At 44.5% G+C, this 21599-nt stretch overlaps 1 protein-coding gene across 1 annotated transcript in view; it reads left to right on the plus strand.

Moving 5' to 3' along the window:
• The first annotated feature begins 8286 nt into the window (after window positions 1-8286).
• LOC141026045 (uncharacterized) overlaps window positions 8287-21599 on the plus strand; it is a 192628-nt gene continuing 179315 nt past the window's right edge. Inside the window, exons 1-4 of the mRNA XM_073501995.1 lie at window positions 8287-8416; window positions 8796-8884; window positions 8972-8983; window positions 9483-9748. Of these exons, the coding sequence (XP_073358096.1) occupies window positions 8287-8416; window positions 8796-8884; window positions 8972-8983; window positions 9483-9748 (497 nt within the window). The remainder of the gene's footprint in view (window positions 8417-8795; window positions 8885-8971; window positions 8984-9482; window positions 9749-21599) is intronic.

The raw sequence follows: 21599 nt of genomic DNA on the forward strand, positions 1-21599 counted from the left end.
TGATTGGTTATCTTTGCAAGTCTCTTCGAATTATCAGTTTGGTTTGGCCTACTAGATTGATCTTTCTTGCAATGGGAGAAGTGCTTAGCTTTGGGTTCAATCTTGCAGTGGTCGATCCCAGTGACAGTAGGGGAAACGACACGTATTGTATTGTTGCCATCGAGGATAAAAAGATGGGTTTTATATCATATTGCATGAGTTTATCCCTCTAAATCATGTCATCTTGCTTAAAGCGTTACTCCGTTCTTATGAACTTAATACTCTAGATGCATGCTGGATAGCGGTCGATGTGTGGAGTAATAGTAGTAGATGCAGGCAGGAGTCGGTCTACTTGTCACGGACGTGATGCCTATATACATGATCATACCTAGATATTCTCATAACTATGCTCAATTCTATCAATTGCTCGACATTAATTCATTCACCCACCGTAATACTTATGCTATCTTGATAGAAGTCACTAGTGAAACCTATGGCCCCCGGGTCTATTTTCCATCATATAAATCTACTATCAACTAGCTATTTCTGTCGTCGTTTATTTAGCTTTCTTTACTTTTAGTCTTTATCATAAAAATACCAAAAATATTATCTTATCATCTCTTTCAGATCTCACTTTTGCAAGTGGCTGTGAAGGGATTGACAACCCCTTTATCGCGTTGGTTGCAAGGTTCTTATTTGTTTGTGTAGGTGCGTGGGACTTGAGCGTGGTCTCCTACTGGATTGATACCTTGGTTCTCAAAAACTGAGGGAAATACTTACGCTACTTTACTGCATCACCCTTTGCTCTTCAAGGGAAAACCAACGCATTGCTCAAGAGGTAGCAAGAAGGATTTCTGGCGCCGTTGCTGGGGAATCTACGCACAAGTCAAGACATACCAAGTACCCATCACAAACTCTTATCCCTCGCATTACATTATTTGCCATTTGCCTCTCGTTTTCCTCTCCCCCACTTCACCCTTGCCATTTTATTCGCCCTCTCTTTCTGTCCGCCTCTTTTTCGCTTGGTTCTTGTTAGCTCGTGTGTTGGATTGCTTGCTTGTCACGATGGCTCAAGACAACACTAAATTGTGTGACTTTGCCAATACCAACAACAATGATTTTCTTAGCACTCCGATTGCTCCTCTTACCGAAGCTGAACTTGTGAAATTAATGCTGCTTTGCTGAATCTTGTCATGAAAGATCAATTCGCCGGCCTTCCTAGTGAAGATGTCGCTACTCATCTAAATAGCTTTGTTGATTTGTGTGATATGCAGAAGAAGAAAGATGGGGATAATGATATTGTTAAATTAAAGCTATTTCCGTTTTCTCTTAGAGATCGTGCTAAAACTAGGTTTTCATCTTTGCCTAAAAATAGTATTGATTCTTGGAATAAGTGCAAAGATGCTTTTATCTCTAAGTATTTTCCTCCCGCTAAGATCATCTCTCTTAGAAACGATATTATGAATTTTAAGCAACTTGATCATGAACATGTTGCACAAGCTTGGGAGAGGATGAAATTAATGACACGTAATTGCCCTACTCATGGTTTGAATTTGTGGATGATTATACAAAAAATTTATTCCGGATTGAATTTTGCTTCTAGAAACCTTTTAGATTCGGCCGGGGGGGCACTTTTATGGAAATCACTTTGGGAGAAGCTACTAAACTCCTAGATAATATTATGGTTAATTATTCTCAATGGCACACTGAAAGATCTACTAGTAAAAAAGTGCATGCGATAGAAGAAATTAATGTTTTGAGTGGAAAGATGGATGAACTTATGAAATTATTTGCTAATAAGAGTGTTTCTTATGAGCCTAAAGATATTCCTTTGTCTACTTTGATTGAGAATAATAATGAATCTATGGATGTGATTTTTGTTGGTAGGAATAATTTTGGTAACAACGCGTATAGAGGAAACTTTAATCCTAGGCCATCCCCTAGTAATTCCTCCAATAATTATGGTAATTCCTACAACAACTCTTATGGAATTATTAATAAGTTTCCCTCAGATTTTGAGACTAGTGTTAAAGAATTTACGAATTCACAAAAGAATTTCAATACTTTGCTTGAAGAAAAATTGCTTAAGGTTGACAAATTGGCTAGGAACGTGGATAGAATTTCTCTTGATGTTGATTCTTTGAAACTTAGATCTATTCCACCTAAGCATGATATCAATGAGTCTCTCAAAGCCATGAGAATTTCCATTGATGAGTGCAAAGAAAGAACCGCTAGGATGCGTGCTAAGAAAGATTGCTTTGTGAAGGCGTGTTCTTCTAGTTTTTATGAGAATCAAGACGAAGATCTAAAAGTTATTGATGTGTCTCCTATTAAATCTTTGTTTTGCAAAATAAATCTTGATAATGATGGGACTAGAGATGAGTCAACTTTAGTTAAAAGGCGTCCCAAAAATTCGGAGTTTTTAGATCTTGATGCAAAAATTGGTAAAAGTGGGATTGAAGAGGTTAAAACTTTAGATAGTAATGAACCCACTATTTTGGATTTCAAGGAATTTAATTATGTTAATTGCTTTGATAGATTTTATTTCCTTGTTGCAATCCATGCTAAATTTTCCTCATGCTTATAGCCAAAATAAAGCCTTTACTAAACATATCGTTGATGCTTTGATGCAATCTTATGAAGAAAAAATTGAGTTGGAAGTTTCTATCCCTAGAAAACTTTATGATGAGTGGGAACCTACAATTAAAATTAAAATTAAATATCATGAATGCTATGCTTTGTGTGATTTGGGTGCTAGTGTTTCCACGATCCCAAAAACTTTGTGTGATTTGCTAGGTTTCCGTGAATTTGATGATTGTTCTTTAAACTTGCATCTTGCGGATTCCACTATCAAGAAACCTATGGGAATAATTAATGATATTCTTATTGTTGCAAATAGGAACTATGTGCCCGTAGATTTTATTGTTCTTGATATAGATTGCAATCCTTCATGTCCTATTATTCTTGGTAGACTTTTCCTTAGAACGACTGGTGCAATTATTGTTATGAAGGAAGGGAATATTAGATTACAATTTCCGTTAAGGAAAGGCATGGAACACTTCACTAGAAATAAGATTAAATTACCTTATGAATCCATTATGAGAGCCACTTATGGATTGCCTACCAAAGATGGCAATACCTAGATCTATCATCGCTTTTATGCCTAGCTAGGGGCGTTAAACGATAGCGCTTGTTGGGAGGCAACCCAATTTTATTTTATTTTGTTGCTTTTTATTTCTGTTTAGTAATAAATCTTTGATATAGCCTCTGGTTAGATTTTTTTATGTTTTAATTAGTGTTTGTGCCAAGTGAAACCTATAGGATCTTCTTGGATGATAGTTTTTTGATCTTGCTGAAAATTCCAGAAACTTTCTGTTCACGAAAACAATTGTTTAAAATCACCAGAACGTGATAAAATACTGATTCCAATTGCAGTAGATCAATAAACAGATTATCTAGGGCGTCCTATTTTGGTAGTTTTTTCTGAGTTACAGAAGTTTGCGTTAGATACAGATTACTACATACTGTTCTGTTTTTGGCAGATTCTGTTTTTCGCGTGTTGTTTGCTTATTTTGATGAATCTATGGCTAGTAAAAGAGTTTATAAACCATAGAGAAGTTGCAATACAGTAGTTTTAACACCAATATAAATAAATAATGAGTTCATTACAGTACCTTGAAGTGGTGTTTTGTTTTCTTTCGCTAACGGAGCTCACGAGATTTTCTGTTAAGTTTTGTGTTGTGAAGTTTTCAAGTTTTGGGTAAATATTTGATGGATTATGGAAAAAGGATTGGCAAGAGCCTAAGCTTGGGGATGCCCAAGGCACCCCAAGGTAAAATTCAAGGACAACCAAAATCCTAAGCTTGGGGACTATCGGTAACTTTACTTGGGGCTATATTTTTATTCACCACATGATATGTGTTTTGCTTGGAGTGTCTTGTATGATTTGGTTCTTTGATTTTTAGGTTACCACAATCATCCTTGCTGTACACACCTTTTGAGAGAAACACACATGATTCGGAATTTGTTAGAATACTCTATGTGCTTCACTTATATCTTTTGAGCTATATAATTTTTGCTGTAGTGCTTCACTTATATCTTTTAGAGCACGGTGGTGGTTTTGTTTTATAGAAATTATTTTTCTCTCATGATTCACTTATATTATATTTAGAGTCCTACAAAACAGCATGGTAATTTGCTTAAATTATGAAATTAGTCCTAATATGATAGGCATCCAAGATTAGTAAAAACTTTCTTATAAGTGCGTTGAATACTAAGAGAAGTTTGATGCTTGATGATTGTTTTGAGATATGGAGGTAGTGATATTAAAGTTGTGCTAGGTGAGTAGTTGTGAATTTGAGAAATACTTGTGTTGAAGTTTGCAAGTCTCGTAGCATGCACGTATGGTAAACGTTGTGTAACAAATTTGAAACATAAGGTGTTCTTTGATTGTCCTCCTTATGAGTGACGGTCGGGGACGAGCGATGGTCTTTTCCTACCAATCTATCCCCTTAGGAGCATGCGCGTAGTGCTTGGTTTTTGATGACTTGTAGATTTTTGCAATAAGTATGTGAGTTCTTTATTACTAATGTTGAGTCCATGGATTATACGCACTCTCACCCTTCCATCATTGCTAGCCTTTCGGTACCGTGCATTGCCCTTTCTCACATTGAGAGTTGGTGTAAACTTCGCCGGTGCATCCAAACCCCGTGATACGATACGCTCTATCACACATAAACCTCCTTATATCTTCCTCAAAACAGCCACCATACCTACCTATTATGGCATTTCAATAGCCATTCCGAGATATATTGACATGCAACTTTCCACCGTTCCGTTTATCATGACACGCTTCATCATTGTCATATTGCCTTGCATGATCATGTAGTTGACATCGTATTTGTGGCAAAGCCACCATGCATATTATTTCATACATGTCACTCTTGATTCATTGCCCATCCAGGTACACCGCCGGAGGCATTCATATAGAGTCATACTTTGTTCTAGTATCGAGTTGTAATCATTGAGTTGTAAATAAATAGAAGTGTGATGATCATCATTCTTAGAGCATTGTCCCAAAAAAAGAGAAGAAAGGCCAAATAAAAAAAGGAAAGGCCCAAAAAAAGGAAAAGAAAATAAAAAGGGGCAATGCTACTATCCTTTTTCCACACTTGTGCTTCAAAGTAGCACCATGATCTTTATAATAGAGAGTCTTTTGTTTTGTCACTTTCATATACTAGTGGGAATTTTTTATTATAGAACTCGGCTTGTATATTCCAACAATGGGCTTCCTCAAATGCCCTAGTTCTTTGTGAGCAAGCAAGTTGGATGCACACCCACTTAGTTTCTTTTGTTGAGCTTTCATACATTTATAGCTCTAGTGCATCCGTTGCATGGCAATCCATACTCCTTGCATTGACATCAGTTGATGGGCATCTCCCTAGCCCGTTGATTAGCCGCGTCAATGTGGGACTTTCTCCTTTTTTGTCTTCTCCACATAACCCCCATCATCATATTCTATTCCACCTATAGTGCTATATCCATGGCTCACGCTCATATATCCATGGCTTGTCATCGAGGTTGTGCATGATGAGAGCATTCTTGTGTGACGAAAATGGAGCATGACCAAACTATATAATTTTATAGGGATGAACTTTCTTTGGCCATATTATTTTGAGAAGACATAATTGCTTAGTTAGTATGCTTGAAGTATTATTACTTTTATGTCAATATTAAACTTTTATCTTGAATCTTTTGGATCTGAATTTTCATGCCACAATTGAGAGAATTACATTGAAAATTATGCTAAGTAGCATTCCACATCAAAAATTCTGTTTTTATCATTTACCTACTCGAGGACGAGCAGGAATTAAGCTTGGGGATGCTATTATATATTCTGTTTTGGATGTTCAATGGGCTTTATGATACACTTTCATATTATTTTTGGGACTAACCTATTAACCGGAGGCCCAGCACAAATTGCTGTTTTTTTGCCTATTTCAGTGTTTCGAAGGAAAAGGATATCAAACGGAGTCCAAATGGAACGAAACCTTCGGTAACATGATTTTTCGGAACAAACGTGATTCAGAGGACTTGGAGTGGACGCCAAGCAATCAACAAGGAGGCCACGAGGCAGGGGGGCGCGCCTACCCCCCTGGGCGCGCCCTCCACCCTCGTGGGCCTCTCGTAGTTCCACCGACCTACTTCATCCTCCTATATATACCTACGTACCCCGAAAACATCAGAGACGGAGCCAAAACCCTAATTCCACCGCCGCAACCTTCTGTACCCGTGAGATCCCATCTTGGGGCCTTTTTCGACGCTCCGCCGGAGGGGGCATCGATCACGGAGGGCTTCTACATCAACACCATAGCCTCTCCGATGATGTGTGAGTAGTTTACCTCAGACCTTCGGGTCCATAGTTATTAGCTAGATGGCTTCTTCTCTCTCTTTGGATCTCAATACAAAGTTCTCCTCGATCTTCTTGGAGATCTATTCGATGTAACTCTTTTTGCGGTGTGTTTGTCAAGATCCGATGAATTGTGGGTTTATGATCAAGATTATCTATGAACAATATTTGAATCTCCTCTGAATTCTTTTATGTATGATTGGTTATCTTTGCAAGTCTCTTCGAATTATCAGTTTGGTTTGGCCTACTAGATTGATCTTTCTTGCAATGGGAGAAGTTCTTAGCTTTGGGTTCAATCTTGCGGTGCTCGATCCCAGTGACAGTAGGGGAAACGACACGTATTGTATTGTTGCCATCGAGGATAAAAAGATGGGGTTTATATCATATTGCATGAGTTTATCCCTCTACATCATGTCATCTTGCTTAAAGCATTACTCCGTTCTTATGAACTTAATACTCTAGATGCATGCTGGATAGCGGTCGATGTGTGGAGTAATAGTAGTAGATGCAGGCAGGAGTCGGTCTACTTGTCACGGACTTGATGCCTATATACATGATCATACCTAGATATTCTCATAACTATGCTCAATTCTATCAATTGCTCAACAATAATTCGTTCACCCACCGTAATACTTATGCTATCTTGATAGAAGCCACTAGTGAAACCTATGGCCCCGGGGTCTATTTTCCATCATATTAATCTACTGTCAACTAGCTATTTCTGTCGTCGTTTATTTTGCTTTCTCTACTTTTAATCTTTGTCATAAAAATACCAAAAATATTATCTTATCATCTCTTTCAGATCTCACTTTTGCAAGTGAACGTGAAGGGATTGACAACCCCTTTATCGTGTTGTTTGCAAGGTTCTTATTTGTTTGTGTAGGTGCGTGGGACTTGAGCGTGGTCTCCTACTGGATTGATACCGTGGTTCTCAAAAACTGAGGGAAATACTTACGCTACTTTACTGCATAACCCTTTCCTCTTCAAGGGAAAACCAACGCAGTGCTCAAGAGGTAGCAGTAATCAAGATGCGACAAATATAAAAACTTTGGTTTTCTTACCTATCATGTGTTCCAAGGGTTCAAGCTACAAGAAAACCTATTACTAACATAATGCATATATATGTCCATTCAGTTATTTGGATGCATATTACGCTATAAAAATCCGAGAATTTTTTTGATAAATATGTCTCAAAGAAGTCCATATTATGCATAACCATTAAAATATGTCTCAAAGAAGTCCGACAAAAATTTCTGCTGCAACGCGCGGGGCATTTTCTAGTTATGTAAAATTTATGTACCAGAAATTCATATGTTGCTTTTTTAGCAATGCAACATAATTTTTTTCATGCTTTGTTGATTGATTCATGTTTTTATTTCTATCAGGGCCACAAGGAATGTAAGAAGGCTTGCCAAAAAACTAGTCTGAAAAGACTTGCTGATGGTCCTGGTGGAATTAAGCCTTGACCAACTAAGAGAATTCATGCGGACCTGCCAACTAATACTAGAACTACAAGGTCAAAGAAAAAACAATTACAAGATGCTGATGCAAGTACTCAAAGAGAAGGGATGTCAGACACTAAATGTTCAATTTCTCCTGTAGCTAGTGCCCTCCACAACAAAGAAGCTGCTTGCAACTTTAATGACCACACACAACATGGTGTTGAAGGAAAGTTCTACTACCATATTCTTTTTTTACTATCTTGACCTTTTTTAGGATCAATGAAATTAATAACTAAACTAAATGGATTCACTTGAATAATGATGTTCACTTTATGAAGGCAGGAAATTGACCTTTGATAAGTAATTTCATGTTGCACATGTTATAAATGACCGATATTGTATACTAAATTGTTTTCATATTGTGAGCCCTATTTATTAGCTTTTATTGTATGATCAATGCACTCTCGCTCGCTGCCTCTTTTAGAAGACGATGACCTTGTCCATCGTGATGCCAACAACTGTATGTCCAATGGAAGTGATCTCAATGCCCAGCCTGATGAGGACAACCATATGGTGAATGAGAAAGGTGATGAGAATCAGCTTGCTACCGAACTGACTTCTATACTTCTTAAAAACCTGTAGGGATTAGCCATGAGATGAGATTTTAGAATCTGAATCCAGCAATTCAATCATATATGCTTAATCTAAACCATAATTTGGTTTCATTGCACTTTTTCCCTATTAGTATGTTACCATGCTCATGATTATGTCTTTTGACATGTTTTAGTGGAATAGCTAGATGCTATCTATTTCCTCATGGTTGTAATATAGTTTTGTAATTAATTTCATGTTGCACATGTTATAAATAACCAATATTGAAGATTTATATGTTTTTCAAATAGGGATCCTTGTCTATTAGATTATATTATATAATCAATGCACTCTCACTTACTCCCTTTTTCTAGAAGATGGTGACCTCGTCCATCATGATGACAACACCTCTATGGCCAATGGAAGTGATCTTGTTGCCCAGCCTGATGAGCACAACCAGATGGTGAATGAGGAAGGTGATGATAACCAGCCTCTTTAGTTGTTATGGTATTGACTGTAATCTACATTTAACAATGAGATGAAATTTTAGAACCTGAATTCAGTAATTCAATCATACATGCTTAATCTAAATCCTAACTCCAGATCTTGTTGACTTCATCTCTCTGTGTAAATTCTGAATTTAGCAATTTAATCATATATGCTTACTTTTGTGAACATTCATTTTTTATATCCATGATGTCATGGTTATGGTATGTAATATAATATACCATTGCAGGTACTGCTATGTAATACCATTGTGGGCACTTCTTCTGAATAGATGTGGCTTAGCTATTGTTTTGCATATGTAGTATCTGCTTAGTTTTGCAACTGCATGCCATATAACCATGTGTAGTTACTTTTCTTGCGTTGAATACGAAAAGAAACTGGTAAAAATATATTACTTGCACATAGTTGTTTATGCTTGTGAAAATGTTCCTTACCATTGTTCTTTTGTTTATCTTACTGTCAACTCTTTAAGCTTGTGAGATCATGTACTGATGCATAGATCATCAGCCCCTCTTATCACTACCATTTGCTCTTTGATTGCTGCTGCCATCCAGCCACAAACATATTGTCTTGGCTATCATCCGAGCTTAGTTCCTTATGTAGGTGTGCAATTAGTAGAGGAGCAATCTGAAAGGGGCAAAAACTTGGGGAAAGGCCTCAACAGGATGAGTCGAGCTTGGAGGTCCAAAATGCCACTCATTATTCAAGAGAGAAAGATAAGGCCAAAGTTGCCTCTTCTTGCTGCAAAATTTGCAACTGAACGCAACATTGCTGTTAGAGACCATGTGCCTGTGCTTCAATGCTGGAAGGATTACAAGAAAAAGGACAACACTTGGATCTTCCAAGATTTTGTCGGCAAAGTGGGCATAAGTACACAGTTTAGGCCTTTCCCCTCTTCCATCTATCCATTAACAAATGCAAGTAAAATACAGCATGAAACCGACAAACCTTCGCCCCATTCTCATTAGTCTTGCACCTTCCACTGTTATCTGCATTGACTATTAGTTATCAAACACTTTCAAAGAAATAGTGGGATTAGTGATGTAAAACATCTTATATTAGTTTACAGAGGGAGTACAAATTATAGTCCTGCATGCTACATTAGAGAGAGGATTATCACAAAAGTAAACCAGTAATGATTTAGGATAATTATGTTTTGCTAAAGATTTGTTTGATCTTCAGGGCAGATTACTGGCCTTGGGAGAGATGATTGCCATAACTTTTGAATTTGTAGATGCTTTTGCGCAATATGCTATTTTTCTTTCCTATTCCGCTATCTTTTGATAGTAACCCTATCCATTTTCTTGATCTTATGGAAGTGTGATAACCCACAAGTATAGGGGATCGCAACAGTTTTCGAGGGTAGAGTATTCAACCCAAATTTATTGATTCGACACAAGGGGAGCCAAAGAATATTCTCAAGTATTAGCAGTTGAGTTGTCAATTCAACCACACCTGGATAACTTAATATCTGCAGCAAAGTATTTAGTAGCAAAGTAGCCGTAACAGCAGCAAAAGTAACAGTGATAGTTTGGTAGTGATTGTAACAATGGCTACAGAAAAGTAAATAAGCGAAGAACAATATGTGAAAAGCTCGTAGGCATTGGATCGGTGATGGAGAATTATGTCGGATGCGATTATTCATGCAACAGTCATAACATAGGGTGACACAGAACTAGCTCCAATTCATCAATGTAATGTAGGCATGTATTCCGAATATAGTCATACGTGCTTATGGAAAAGAACTTGCATGACATCTTTTGTCCTACCCTCCCGTGGCAGTGGGGTCCTAGTGGAAACTAAGGTATATTAAGGCCTCCTTTTAATAGAGTACTGGACCAAAGCATTAACACATGGTGAATAGATGAACTCCTCAAACTACGGTCATCACCGGGAGTGGTCCCGATTATTTTCACTTCGGGGTTGCCGGATCATAACACATAGTAGGTGACTATTGACTTGCAAGATAGGATCTAGAACTCACATATATTCTTGAAAACATAATAGGTTCAGATCTGAAATGAAGGCACTCGGGCCCTAGTGACAAGCATTAAGCATAGCAAAGTCATAGCAACATCAATCTCAGAACATAGTGGATACTAGGGATCAAACCCTAACAAAACTAACTCGATTACATGATAAATCTCATCAAACCCATCACCGTGCAGCAAGCCTATGATGGAATTACTCACGCACGGTGGTGAGCATCATGAAATTGGTGATGGAGGATGGTTGATGATGACGATGGCGACGGATCCCCCTCTCCGGAGCCCCGAACGGACTCTAGATCAGCCCTCCCGAGAGAGATTAGGGCTTGGCGGCGGCTCCGTATCGGAAAACGCGATGAATCCTTCTCTCAGATTTTTTTCTCCCCGAACGTGTATACATAGAGTTGGAGTTGAGCTCGGTGGAGCACTAGGGGGCCCATGAGGCAGGGGGCGCGCCCCAGGGGGGTGGGCGCGCCTCCCACCCTCGTGGACGGGGTGTGGGCCCCCTGGCCTTGATTCTTTCGCCAGTATTTTTTATTATTTCCAAAAATAATCTTCGTGAAGTTTCAGGTCATTCCGAGAACTTTTGTTTCTGCACAAAAATAACACCATGGCAATTCTGCTGAAAACAGCGTCAGTCCGGGTTAGTTCCATTCAAATCATGCAAGTTAGAGTCCAAAACAAGGGCAAAAGTGTTTGGAAAAGTAGATACGACAGAGATGTATCAACTCCCCCAAGCTTAAACCTTTGCTTGTCCTCAAGCAATTCAGTTGATAAACTGAAAGTGATGAAGAAAACTTTTACAAACTCTGTTTGCTCTTGTTGTTGTAAATATGTAAAGCCAGCATTCAAGTTTTCAGCAAGGATTATGACTAACCATATTCACAATAACACTTAGGTCTCGTGTTTACTCATATCAATGGCATAATCAACTAGCGAGCAATAATAATAAATCTCGGATGACAACACTTTCTCAAAACAATCATAATATGATATAAAAAGATGGTATCTCGCTAGCCCTTTCTGAGACCGCAAAACATAAATGCAGAGCACCTTTAAAGATAAAGGACTGACTAAACATTGTAATTCATAGTAAAAGAGATCCAGTCATAGTCATACTCAATATAAATTAATAGCAATGGATGCAAATGATAACAGTGCTCTCCAACTGGTGCTTTTTAATAAGAAGATGATGACTCAACATAAAAGTAAATAGATAGGCCCTTCGCAGAGGGAAGCAGGGATTTATAGAGGTGCCAGAGCTCGATTTTGAAGTAGAGATAAATAATATTTTGAGCAGCATACTTTTATTGTCAACATAACAACCGAGAGATCTCGATATCTTCCATGCTACACACATTATAGGCGGTTCCGAAACAGATTGGTAAAGTTTATACTCCCCCTCCACCAAGAAACATCAGTCCATGGCTTGTCCGAAACAACGGGTGCCTCCAACTAACAACAATCCTGGGGGAGTTTTGTTTGCAATTATTTTGATTTGATTTTCTTAGAGCATGGGACTGTGCATCCCGGTGACCAGCCATTTTCTCGTGAGTGAGGAGCGGAGTCCACCCCTCTTGAGAATAACCCGCCTAGCATGGAAGATACAGACAGCCCTAGTTGATACATGAGCTATTCGAGCATACAAAACAGAATTTCATTTGAAGGTTTAGAGTTTGGCACATACAAATTTACTTGGAACGACAGGTAGATACCGCATATAGAAAGGTATGGTGGACTCATATGGAATAACTTTGGGGTTTAAGGAAGTGGATGCACAAGCAGTATTCCCGCTTAGTACAAGTGAAGGCTAGAAAAAGACTGGGAAGCGACAAGCTAGAGAGCGACAACAGTCATGAACATGCATTAAAATTAATAAACATTGAGTGCAAGCATGAGTAGGATATAATCCACCATGAACATAAATATCGTGGAGGCTATGTTGACTTTGTTTCAACTACATGTGTGAACATGTGCCAAGTCGAGTCACTCGAATCATTCAAAGGAGGATACCACTCTACTATACCACATCACAATCATTTTAATAGCATGTTGGCACACAAGATAAACCGTTATAAACTCCTAGCTAATTAAGCATGGCATAAGCAACTATAATCTCTAATTGTCATTGCAAACATGTTTATTCATAATAGGCTGAATCAGGAACGATGAACTAATCATATTTACAAAAACAAGAGAGGTCGACTTCATACCAGCTTCTCTCATCTCAATCAGTCCATCATATATCGTCATTATTGCATTTCACTTGCATGACCGAACGGTGTGGATAATAATAATAGTGCACATGCATTGGACCAAGCTGGAATCTGCAAGCATTTAATAAACAGGAGAAGACAAGGCAATATGGGCTCTTGGTTAATTCAACAATAATGCATATGAGAGCCACTTTAACATTTTAATAATGGTCACCCCTATCGACCCCCAAAGAAAAGAAAAGAAATAAAACTATTTACACGGGAAAGCTCCCAACAAGCAAAAGAAGAACAAGAAATCTTTTTGGGTTTTCTTTTAATTATTACTACAAGCATGGAAGTGAACTAGCTAAAAGCTACAACTATTTTTTTGTTTTTCTTAAGGTTTTTCAAACACACAAGAAGAAAGCATAAAAAGGAAAATAAACTAGCATGGATAATACAATGAAAAGTATGAGCTCCGACAACTAGCATGAGTGTGTGAACATAAATATAATGTCGGTGAGAAATACGTACTTCCCCAAGCTTAGGCTTTTGGCCTAAGTTGGTCTATTGCCACGGCTGGCCTGGTGGATATCCAAAGTTGTAGTTGGGGTCGTACTGAGATGCAGCGGCAGGGTGCCACTGGTTGGCAATTTCCTCCGGATCCCACTGGTAAACAGACTGTCGTGGAGGATCAAGTTGTGGTTCCGGCTCTGGCTATGTAACTGATGTGGGGTTCTGGTAGGCATGTAATGCCTCCGGTTGAACAAGATACTTGCCTGAAGATAAGTTAAACAAAGAAGGAGCAGGCAAAGTAATAGTCTCAGGGTGATTTTTATCAAATAATAGTCTGTATTTAAGCTCCTTTTTCTTGTTCTTAACAATAAAATCATGTCCTACCATACTCTTATAGTCTAGAAAAACAGAAGGCAGCAACTTTTCTTCTTCCTCATTGTCGGTGGGAAACGACACCTATGGGATCACAAGAATCCCTACTACGGTTGGCGGGGTGCGCAGTTGCGAGAAGAGCAGGATTAACAGTCAACACCGAATCGTTTACCCAGGTTCGGGCCGCAAAGGTGCGTAATACCCTAGTCCTGCTTTGGTGTGTATTTGAGAGAGTTCTTGAGCTCTCGAACTAGCTATCGTGGCTGCATCGTTCAAAAGAGCCGAATCCCTCTCGAGTATGCCATGGGCCTCCTTTTATAGTCGAAAGGGGCTGCCATAGTGGCACACAGGAGGTGGAAAGGCCTACAGTAGTGCGAGCTTATCGCCCGCATTACAGGACAAGACGCATTTAATGCATCGCTTAGGTGTCCCCTTGCTTTATCGAGGATGGGAACGGAGCCCGTCCCACCCGTTGCCGCCTCGCCTCGCTTCGACACGCGCCCAGGCCAGCGATGTGTGCAGTGCCATGTAGGCAGGCAGGCAGCTAAGGTGGCATGGTGGTAGGATCTTCATGAAGATCTGCATACCACCACGTAGGTGCTTGCTGAGTTGGCTCGGAAGCCGCCCGTCGCCACGCAGGTGCCTGCCCAGCTGGTTCAGCTAGGAGCTGCTTGGGGACGGAGGTGGAGTCTTGGTCGACGCGGGCCTGGCTGTGGCCCCGCTGATGCCCTCAGCAAGGGCCTTGCCGTGGTGTTGAAGTCATCCCCGGCAAGGATCTTGCCGGGGGTCTTGTGGCTTTCCTCGGCAAGGATCTTGCCGAGGGTCGTCGTCTTCTGGTTCTCATCTGATCTTGTGTGTTTATGATCTTGACAAAGATCTGCATACCACCGCAGAGGTGCCTCCCGAGCCCTAGTTCCAGTACAGTTGTTGACGGTGCTTGGAACCTTTGGGCTCAAGGGTGGCTCGCTCGGCCGGTGTTTGGGCAGGTTGCCCCGGCAAGGCTCTTGCCGGGGCCGCGGAGCCCGCCCCGACAAGGATCTTGCCGGGGGAGTCCACCTCGCCCTCTTGCTCTTTGGTGTTTCTGGTCTTGGTGTTGCCTCGACCGTCTTGTGCTTCAGCTTCTCTCCGGCTTCCCTCCTTCGCCCTGCTACGTGCGGCCGCGGCGCGCGACTCTGACTGCCTGTGCACAAGTAAAGGGGTTAAAAGGAGAGCCCCTACTTTTGTACACCGACAGGAGCCCCCGGGTGTGGGCCACACATAAGCGTGACTCGTTGTTGGGCCAGGCCCAGAACGGTGCGCGGGCAGGTGGGGCGGATTTTACCGCAGTAATCTGTTCCTCCACTGCACTTCCCCATGACCCGCGTTGAATGCGCGACATGGAGGGGCGTGCGTGATGTGGGGGACATGCGTGTGGCGATTCCCGCACGCATGCGTCACATCATGGGGACGGGGCGGCTCGCGCCTTCCCCAGGAAAAAGGGAGGCGCAGGGGCGCGGCTCATTGATTTGGGCGGACCCGGGTCGTGGCCTTCAAGGCGTCTGGCCCCACGATCACGTGGTGGGGAACGGTCGCCTCACCCGTCCCCTCGGTTCTACCTGCCCGCCATGTGTCCTTCATGCAGGTGGCAGGAGGTGGAGGCGGGAAACCGGGCCGTCGCTGATTGGGGCAGTGGGTCGGTCCTGATTCTCTGCACCTCTGGTGACTGGATTGGTTGAATGGGCCGGCCGAGCCCCGACTCCGCCCCTTTATAAGAAGGGGAGGGGGCGGCATGCCACACTCTCCCATCATCCATTTCCTTCTTCCTCCGCCCCTTCCTTCCATCTGCCATGGCGGGAGGAGGCGCCGGTCCTTCGGCAGTGGTGGCGAGGGTGGCTGCTCAACAGCGCGTCTCCCCTTCCTAGGAGCTCGCGGCGGCGGAGCCGGTCGTGAGGGGAAGGGGAAGGGGGCGAGGCCGACATCGTCGTGGCGGTGCCCCTCCCTCCCTCCGCCGGCGGTGCCCCTCCCGATGGAGGGCCATGTCAGGGACCGGCCCTGTGAGTTCTTCATCATGCTGCGCCGGCCACCACGTCGTCGTCTTCGCCTTCCCGCCCCGTTTGCTCGGGAGATGGAGCGTGACCCGCCCCAAACCCTCTGGTTGCACATGAGGGGCTGCGGGAACGGCGGCACGCGGGTCGACACCGACTTCCCCACCCCTCAGGTCATGTACCTCCGTCGTGGATGGAAGACGTTCGCTCACATCCACAGCCTGATGGCGGGGCTGGTCCTCTACTTCAAGTTAATGGAGGGCGGCCTGCTCTGCATCAAGGTCTTCGGAGATCTTGGAACTCGCCTGAAGTGCTGCGTGGAGAGCTCCTCCGATGATGGAGATTCCTCCTCGAGCGGGAGTGACGAGGAGGACAGCGACAGCGACGACGAGGGAGTCGAGCGGCAGGATGCCGACTCTGACTTCGACTGACCGCATCGCCCCTCCCTCGGCCTCGCGCCCAGCCGAGGGCCTTCCTCGTCAAGCTCTCCATCGGGATGCTCCCCATCGTCTCCTTGGGCGGCTGGCGTAGGAGGGCCGGAGAAGGCGAGGAAGGCGGGTGGCGGCCGTCAACTCGGAGTACGCGGGCACCGACTCCTTCGTCGCGTATTGGAGGCCCGCTGCCTCGTCTTCCAGCTCCTTTCCCGGCAGCAAGATGTTCTCTTGGTGCCTTCTGCTCCTCGTACCTTGCCTAGGCGCTCTTTTCGCCCTCCTGCTGTCTTGTCCCACCTTCTGAGGAGAGGGACAAGAAAGGGATTACGGGCATCTCATCTCTTTAGTTTGTAAGCCTGCGGGCACTTGTTAGATTTAAAACTTGTAAACCCCTTGCTCATGTTCTTTATTCCGTACGAACTGTACATGTATGGGACGTTTTTAATCAAAAAGGGTGCTTGCCGGGTTCTTTGTGCGTGAGCGAGGCCCATGCCAAGGAACGAGCCCTTGTTATTTTTAAGATAAACATTGTCGCCCGGCAACAGGCCTTGCCGTTCCCCTACTTCATTCGACCATTCTCACGCTCTTGGCGGAGGCAGGGGTGAAGTAGGGTTAGGCCCCACATTCATTTTTCTTGCCACTGCGACTACGACCAAGTTCCGACCCAGGGGATAACTCTTGGGTACGGGAAAAGGGGAGCATGGTGGTTTTAAGAATATACACAAGGTTTCACATGTCCCAGTTCCACACGGAAGTGCATTACAGGGGATCGCAGACTTATCTGAAGCCGCAGCCCCCGGCAACCTTGGCTTGTCGTGGTTGGATCCTTGTGTCTTCAGCCCCCGGCAGTCTTGGCTTGCCGGGGCCAGAGCGCCAGTCCGTCCTCTTTCCTCTAAGCGCCTCAGGAGAAGTGTCCACGTGCCCTGCGAACCAAAGAGGACAGAAAGACGCACACTCGACCTCTAGGCTAGGGGTTAGTCGCTGCTAAGCACTATCAATCCTAACCGAGGGAGAGACTCAACCTAGCATGGATGCTATAACTTAGGGCGCCAGCACTTCATTTATTTATGCTCAGGGCCTGCGCCTGGCTTTGTACGGAGGGTTACATGCCTTGTCGGCAAAGCTTGTACAAAAGGTGGCTTGCCAGGGGACCCGGCAAGCCGCGCCTCATGGGTAAAACTTGTGTAGATGTTCGATGTTCCAGGAGTTGCTCACTGGAATAGCATCTTCGGTCTCCAGGCGGACTGCGCCAGGCCTAGTGACTCATATTACCCGATAAGGGCCTTCCCACTTCGGCGTCAACTTGTTGGAATTCTTGGCCGACTGAACGCGCTGAAGAACAAGGTCGCCTTCCTCAAAGCTTCGGGCATGAACCTTGCGGCTATGGTAGCGGCGCAAGGCTTGCTAGTAGCGTGCTACTCTCATAGCCGCCCGAAGACGATCTTCCTCAAGGAGTGTTGCGTCATCTTGCCGCAATTGCTCTTGCTCAAGCTCATCGTAAGCGGGCACTCGAGGTGACCCGTACATGAGTTCCGTGGGGAGAACTGCTTCTGCCCCGTATAACAGGGCAAAGGGTGTCTGGCCGGTGGCTCGATTTGGCGTCGTCCTGATCGACCAAAGAACCGCCGGCAACTCATCAATCCAGCGCCTTCCGCTCTTGTGCAGCCTGTCAAAAGTCTTTGTCCTCAGGCCACGCAACACTTCAGCATTTGCCCTCTCTGCCTGGCCGTTACTCCGTGGGTGTGCCATGGAAGCGAAACAGACCTTGTTGTCGAGGTCTTGGATGTATTTCATGAAGGTGTGGCTTGTGAGCTGCGTGCCGTTGTCGGTGATGACTCTGTTGGGCACACCGAAACGGCAGACTAGTCCCTTGAAGAACTTGACGGCTGACTGTGCTGTCACCTTCCTCACTGCTTCCACCTTCGGCCACTTTGTGAACTTGCCGATTGCAATGTAAAAGTACTCAAAGCCCCCGACAGCACGGGGGAAGGGGCCCAGTATGTCGATCCCCCAGAACGAAAATGGCCAGGAGAGAGGGATTGTTTGAAGGGCTTGAGCTGGTTGATGTAGCTTCTTGGAATGGAACTGACACGCTTCACACTTGGTTACTAGTGCCGTTGCATCCTGGAGGGCAGTGGGCCAGAAGAAACCCTGCCGGAACGCCTTGCCCGCAAGGGCCCTCGACCCTATGTGGGAGCCACATATGCCTCCGTGTATCTCCGCCAACAGCTCCAGTCCTTCCTCCCGGGGAATGCACTTCAATTTCACACCGTTCGATCTCTTCCTGTACAGGACGTCATCGACGAACTAATACATAGCAGACCGACGGGCTACTTTCTCCGCTTCTTCCTGCTCCTCAGGAAGCTCCCCTGTTTGGAGGAATCGGACGGTATGTTGTGCCCATGCCGGAGCCTTGGGCTCGACGGCAAGGACTAAGGGCATCTCTTCTTCCATGGGGGCGGCCGTCTCCACGGCCAGGGCTTGACGGCTTGCCAGAGTCGATCGATCCTCCGCAGGCTCAGAGTCCACGGCAACACCCTTGCCGGCGGCCCCTGGGGGCTCAGCGGGAAAGTACTTGCCGGGGCCTGATTTCCTCCGCTTGTTCTGCTCCGTTGATGGTTCGACGGATGGTTGAGTTAACCGAAGCAAAAAGGTACCTGGTTCCACAGGTAGCTTGAATGCAGCACGCTTTGACAGGTAAGCGGCGATGTCATTCTCCGCTCGGGGAACATGCTCCGCTTGTATACCGTCAAAGCGCTCCTCCAGCTTCCTCACCTCATCTACGTAGGCCTCCATCAACGGGCTCTGATAATCTTTGTTGACTTGTCTGACGAGAAGCTGCGAATCACCCCTGACGATGAGCTTTTTAACTCCGAGGTCTACCGCGATCCTGAGACCGGCAAGCAACCCCAAGTACTCAGCAGTGTTGTTGGTGGACATCTCCCTGGGAAAGTGCATCTAGATTACATACTTGAGGTGCTCTCCGGTGGGCGCGACGAGCAGCACACCAGCACCGGTGCCTTGCAGCAAGAAAGCTCCATCAAAGTACATAATCCAGTCGCGAGCTGTTTCCTTGCCGGGGAGAGTGGTCTCCTAGATCTCTTCATCAGGTGTTGAGGTCCATTCTGCAATGAACTCTGCCAGGACTCTACTGTGGATTGTCCAAGTACTTTCAAACTTCAACCCAAAGCTCGACAACTCCAAGGCCCACTCCACAATCCTTCCGGTTGCGTCTGGGTTGTGCAGTATCCGTTGCAACGGGAGGCGGGTGACGATAGTGAGCTCGTGGGCTTGGAAGTAATGACGCAGCTTCCTCGAGGCCATAAGGAGGCCGAAGAGCAATTTCTGCACACCGAGTACCTCGACCTGGCCCCCTGCAAGAGGGAGCTGACAAAGTAAACCGAGTGCTGCATCATCTTCTTCTTCTGCACCACTCCACTTGGCTGCACGGGCTCCGTCCTGATGGCGTCAGACTCTGCCGGGGGTCTTGCCTTGCCGGCACCAGGCCCCGCCAGGGGAATCTCTGACTTGCCATCCACCGGTCCTTCCGTCGCCACTGCCTCTTCGTCAATCTCCCTCTGCTCTACTAGCGCGACGCTGACCACTTGATTCGTCGCCGCCAGATACAACAGCAATGGCTCTTGTGGTTTAGGGGCAACTAGTATCGGTGTAGAGGAAATGTATCTCTTCAGGTCTTGCAATGCCGCCACGGCCTCTGGGGTCCACTCCATTGGGCCCCCCTTCTTCAAGATCTTCAAAAAGGGAAGGGCGCGCTCGGTAGACTTGGAGATGAATCGGCTCATGGCGGCAACGCAGCCAGTGAGCCGACGCACAGCCTTGATCCGCTTGGGCGCCTCAATCTACTCGATAGCCTTGATCTTGTGTGGATTTGCCTCGATCCCACGCTGCGACACAAAGAACCCGAGAAGTTTGCCGGACGGAATGCCGAAGACACACTTCTCAGGGTTCAACTTGAGGTTGATCTCGCGCAGGTTGGCAAACGTCTCTTCTAAGTCTTGTTGTAGGGACCCGACCTCAGACGGTCAAGTCTCTGTGTATCTGTGCCATCCCTGGATCAGTATGCTGGCACACACAGTACATCAATGTATATATCAAAGTGCAATCACATGTATAAATAACGTAAAACTGATATATACCTCGTAAGTCTTAGCGGAAACAAACAATCGGGTGTGGAGTCCCATCAACGCCATCGGCAAGTTGAGTTTAGACCGTAACCCTATACGGTACTCTTACTCGTCGGAACTAAAATATCTGCAACATGAGACGTTGGAGCCGTGTAGGTCAGTACATTGAATGTACCGGCAAGATCACAACATCAGAAAGCAGATGATAATACTATTCTATATGCAATATGGCTTTGTGGCTCTGTGCCTAATGTTTTTGCGTAAAAGCTGGTTTTATTTTCCCTACAACAAATGAATATCAGGAGTCTGTACTACGAAGCTTTCTATCGTGACATGGTTCCACCAACCGATGTCTCATACCCAAATCATCATAAATTATCCACAAATATGTTATCAGTCCGGTGTTGAGAGTTCCGAGATAGATCCAAGTCCAGAGGCTCAAATTGTCCATAACCGGGGACACGGCTAATCGATTGGGTTTTAACCCTCTATAGAGGTTTGTACACTTTACCCGCAAAATTCGATCCCTCTTTTTACGTTCTCGCACTTCAGGGTGCTTGAGAAAAAGACGACCGAAACATGGTCTTCCGAAGAGTTCCTCTGACCATTGTTCGGTGCTCATCCAATCCTATCGTAGTTCTACATCTGCTAGCACCGTCCCAGCCAGAGCCCATAGTGACTTGCGGTTGCACAGGTAAGCTTCTGGGCATGAAGTATTCTTCCGTCTCTTTGAGTCTGGGTGAAGCTTTCTGCAAGATGTCATGGCCCTTCTCCATGCATCCCGGCCATCCACTGGTTGCTCCAGGGTGCCCGTCAACCGTCCTTCACCCAGTAGTGTGTATTGAATTCTTGTCTCGAGTCTCGAAATCTTGAAGTCAGTCCTTGAAGAAGCAGTCCTTGCAGATGCCATCATGCAGTTGTCGTCATTGACGTAGAGTCCTCCATTCTCACACCACTCCCGAGCACTCATACCAACCCCGTCTATGATAGCGTAGCATTA

The sequence above is a fragment of the Aegilops tauschii genome, chromosome 6, assembly GCF_002575655.3.
Source record: "Aegilops tauschii subsp. strangulata cultivar AL8/78 chromosome 6, Aet v6.0, whole genome shotgun sequence".
Classification (NCBI taxonomy): Eukaryota; Viridiplantae; Streptophyta; class Magnoliopsida; order Poales; family Poaceae; genus Aegilops; species Aegilops tauschii.